Genomic DNA, 4,092 nt, shown 5'->3' on the forward strand with positions numbered 1-4,092 from the left:
CCACAGGCTGCTGTCTACAGATCACCACTCCCCAGAAGGATGAAGGATTACACTAGCTGAGTCAGGGTTGATGCTGATGGTATCAGGAAGCTGTGCAGGACAGAGAACTTCCCACTTAGCTTCCCTCCCAGAGAAGATCAAACCTCCTTCCCATCCTAAGCCAGATACTTAAGTTTCCTTCCAGAATAAAAGTTCCAAACAGAAATGACAACTCTTTCTTGCTCAGCAATGGAAGTGCTGTTATTCCAAGAAAGATGGGTGGAGGAGTTAATAAAATTCCCCAAGTTCACAGGGGACAAGTAAGAGTTTCATTCCATGACTAGTTTCTGATTGCCATCATGTTTGCTGATTGCCTTTGCTGGCCTACTGTGAGGTCAGGGGTCTTGAGAACAATCCAGAAGAGAATTTAGTTGGTTGTCCATGAAAGAAAGCCTATGCATCACATAATATCATATGTAAAACTGCCATGGAGTGATGGTCTGGTCATTAAAACCCCAGTTCTGAAAGTTATTTTACCACTTGATATTGGGGAGACAACTCTCAGCTCTGGACCAGGTATTGGAAAGAGCCTAGCTCACCACTGGTCATGAAGCTGGAAGGTTCCACAAGCTTGTGGGAGAGGCACCCCCTCCCCATCCCATGAAGGTGTTTGTGGGAAATTAGAGTGGACTCTGTCTTGATGCCAAATTGATTCAAAGATCAAGCTTCCACAGGAGTTTCGTAAATTCATCAGTTTCCCATAGCTTCTCCAAATTGTGTTAAATCACATATGCACATACACACGTGGCCTAGGAGCCAGAGCCAGAACAGTGGATCTCTGGTATTGGCTTCAGACCTCAGTCACCCTACACCGCAGCAGCCCCAAGAAGACCAAAACCTCTTCTAATTCAAGCATATGTTGAACTGCTAGAAGCGAGGTGTCATCTTCTATGGCAATTTCCTGCATGTGAGTTTTGAAGATTTTTGTTTGTTAAACCACCTCAAAACGCATATACTTGCTGAACTTACACGTACAGGATTTCCAGTAAGTAGTTGATTTTGAAGCCAGTTCCTGCCACTTACTTGAAGCAGAAGTAGAGAAGAAACACATTCATCTTGGTTTCTAAAGCTGACTGAATTCCAGAGAATCCTTAAGTAATCTGAGGAAGCTTATAATGGCCTACCTGAAAGGAGAGAAAGGTCTTTCGGTTTAGCGCAGTTCTAATCACAGATTACATTTCCTGAATAATAATAATAATTTAAAATCTACCGAAAATTTTCTAAAGCCAAATCTCCGCTACTTTAGTTCCAGTCTTCCTCTCTAGATGGAGCCTTCGCAGAGGCATCTGCCCTAGGTAGAAAGAGGTTACCCAGGAACGAGGTTCCCAAAAGATCGCTCCCGGTGTAGGGAGGGAGGAGTAGCTCCCTCCACTGCGGGGCGGGGCTACCAAGTCCTTTCCAAACCGGTGCTGGCAGCTCCTCCCAGGCACCCTCTTTACCAATTCGCCTGGTCTAGGCCCCCCTCCACAAGCCCCCTCCGCCAATCCCCGACCCCCGTGTGCAGGGAATTTCCCTAGCATCCCAACTTGAATTTCCTTCCGGGGGAAGGGATGAATGCAGATAAAAGGAGTGCAAAGGACTCGAGAAAGTCACAGTGCTCTGGAGCCTCAAATCTCCGCGCCTCTTCCACGCTACGAACCCGCGCTCACTCGCTGCGCTCTTTTGTCCGCGATGATGAGTCTCCGGCCCAGCCTCTCTCCCCGCTTTCCCCGACCTGCCCGGTCACTCTGCGCGCTGCTGGCGCTGCTGCTGCTGCTGACGCCGCCAGCGCCCCTTGCTAACGGTGAGAGCTCGGGACACACCAGAGGCACCCCAGCAATACCGCGTGTCCCAACCTCTGCATCTGGGCCGGGTGGGGGTGAGGGCTCTCCCAGCACCTTTCGATAACGACTCTTTCTTCCCCAGCTGGTCCAGTAGCGGCTGTGGTGAGAGAACTGCGCTGCGTTTGTTTATCCACCACGCCCGGAGTTCACCCCAAAATGGTCACTAATCTCCAGGTGATCGCCGCAGGCCCACAGTGCTCCAAGGTGGAAGTGGTGTAAGTTCTCCTGCGCTGCGGTGTCCGCTGTGACCTTAGCAAGAAGGGACTCCTCCAGCCTTGTCTTTTGCTCCTATAACTTAGGCTTGCATCCTCCTTTTCTCTCTGTAGAGCCTCCTTGAAGAACGGAAAGGAAGTCTGTCTGGACCCTGAGGCTCCTTTGATCAAGAAAATCGTCCAGAAAATTTTGGACGGGTACTTGCCCCTTTGATCTTTACAGTTTCTTAATCTTTTCTCAGGAAAAGGTAGACTTCACAAGGTCCTTCCTTATTCTCTCTATAGGATTTGGGTACCACATTCCAGACCATGCTTAAAATTAAAAGGTTGTTAAGAAGGGAAAATTTTTCTGGAAGGAACTGGGAAAACCTGGATCACCCTTGCATGAGCCATAATACAAAGCTCATTATTGAAAGATGTATTTTTTCCCTCCACCCTTTACATTTATCTTACTATTATTTTCATCAACATTCCAGGCACTGTGTTTTGAAAATAGGGTAGAGTAGACTAAAGTATGAAAATCTGGTTAAACTGATATAATTATTTTCTCAACAGTGGAAACAAAAATTAAGAGAACGGAACATGCATTGGAAGGACTGTCCAGCTTTCAGCTGAGAAGTTTTCCAAGAGAGTCTCTGGACCAGTGAAGACAAGAAGTGGTTGATTTTTCCCCCCAGTAGCTTTCTGTGCGGATTCCCTGCTTTGAAAGGAAAAGGGAAATGTTTACCCCTCATATTTTTTTTGCTCAGTTTATTAATTATTTAGCATAGTATTTCTTGCTACTTGTTTTTATTTTATCTGCTATATTACTGGAATCCTTGGAAACTGACTATTTTGTGAGCCAGGAGTCATTGGTGGTTGATCTTTCAAAGTGTCTTGAATTGAAGGTGACTTCTGCACTGTATTTCTAGAATCCATTCCTATAGTGTGTGTGAAAAGGCTTTGAATTTAACAATGAATGTTTTGTTGGAATGCTGTTGGGGGAGAGACATTCTTATTCTCATTCTGCCCATGGAATAGAAGATATTTTAGTGTGTTTACTTGGATAATATGTTACAGAATTTTTTAACTCTTGACCCCTGTATGCTATTTAAGTTATATATATATATATATTAGAAAGCTGGGTGTGTCATACAATAATGTGTAGAATATATTTCCTTATTTGGAATTTCTAAATGTTTAAATTCAATAAGGAATAATATATTCTCTTCCTATGATTTTAGACATTTGGTGTCTTCTTAGTATGGCATAATGTCATGACTTACTCATTAAATTTTGATTTTGTATGCTATTTATTAACTATTTTATTAGCACAACTGTAATCCAGTCATTAAATACTTGTTTAGAATATATGAAGACAAGAAACAGGTAATTACTGACTTATAGTTTTTATAGGAATGCATTTTTTTAGTTTTTCTAAGTAAAAAGCAAACTTAACATCAATCTATACTCTGAAAGTTTCGAAAACATATTTGACATATTTAAATACAAATTCATCATTTGGTCATCCAAAAATATATACTATTGCTAAGATATTTACATGCTGATAATGTATCTTTTAAAGGTTTTGAACACTTTGTTAAAAGTATATATACATCACATCCACTATATTAAAATTGCACTTTATTTTTTAACTATGTGGCTCATTTGTTTATAATACTTATGGGGGGGGGGAGAAAAAAATAAAAGATTTCTAAACTTCACTCACATTGTTTCTTTCTTATAGAGTTACAGTGAATTGTATTTTTCTATACTTCTACATTATTCAAAAACTTAATTCTGCTCCTCTCTGGCTTACAGAGAGGGCCCTCATTTTCTCATGCTGATGCATCAGTTCAACTTTCTCCAAGCTCCAGTAAATCCTTTGTGATATCAATAGGTCCTGGCATCTATAGAAAACACAAAAAGGATAAGGCTTCCCTATCTGCAATTCTTAACTAGCTTCCTACTATAGTTTGGACCTCAAATGACCCTCCCCCAAGGGCCATGTGTTAAAGACTGGGTCCCCAGTTTGTCAC

The 4,092-nt window shown here is 42.2% G+C and overlaps 1 protein-coding gene across 1 annotated transcript; it reads left to right on the plus strand.

Annotated features, from left to right (window-relative positions):
• The first annotated feature begins 1,486 nt into the window (after positions 1 to 1,486).
• On the plus strand, positions 1,487 to 3,777 carry Cxcl5 (C-X-C motif chemokine ligand 5). The gene is made up of 4 exons (XM_015505260.2): positions 1,487 to 1,822; positions 1,945 to 2,077; positions 2,189 to 2,272; positions 2,630 to 3,777. Exons 1-4 carry the CDS (start codon positions 1,594 to 1,596, stop codon positions 2,643 to 2,645), a joined length of 462 nt encoding a protein of 153 aa, XP_015360746.1. The 5' UTR covers positions 1,487 to 1,593; the 3' UTR covers positions 2,646 to 3,777.
• The last annotated feature ends 315 nt before the right edge of the window (positions 3,778 to 4,092 follow it).

Source organism: Marmota marmota, unplaced genomic scaffold (genome assembly GCF_001458135.2).
Source record: "Marmota marmota marmota unplaced genomic scaffold, marMar, whole genome shotgun sequence".
Classification (NCBI taxonomy): Eukaryota; Metazoa; Chordata; class Mammalia; order Rodentia; family Sciuridae; genus Marmota; species Marmota marmota.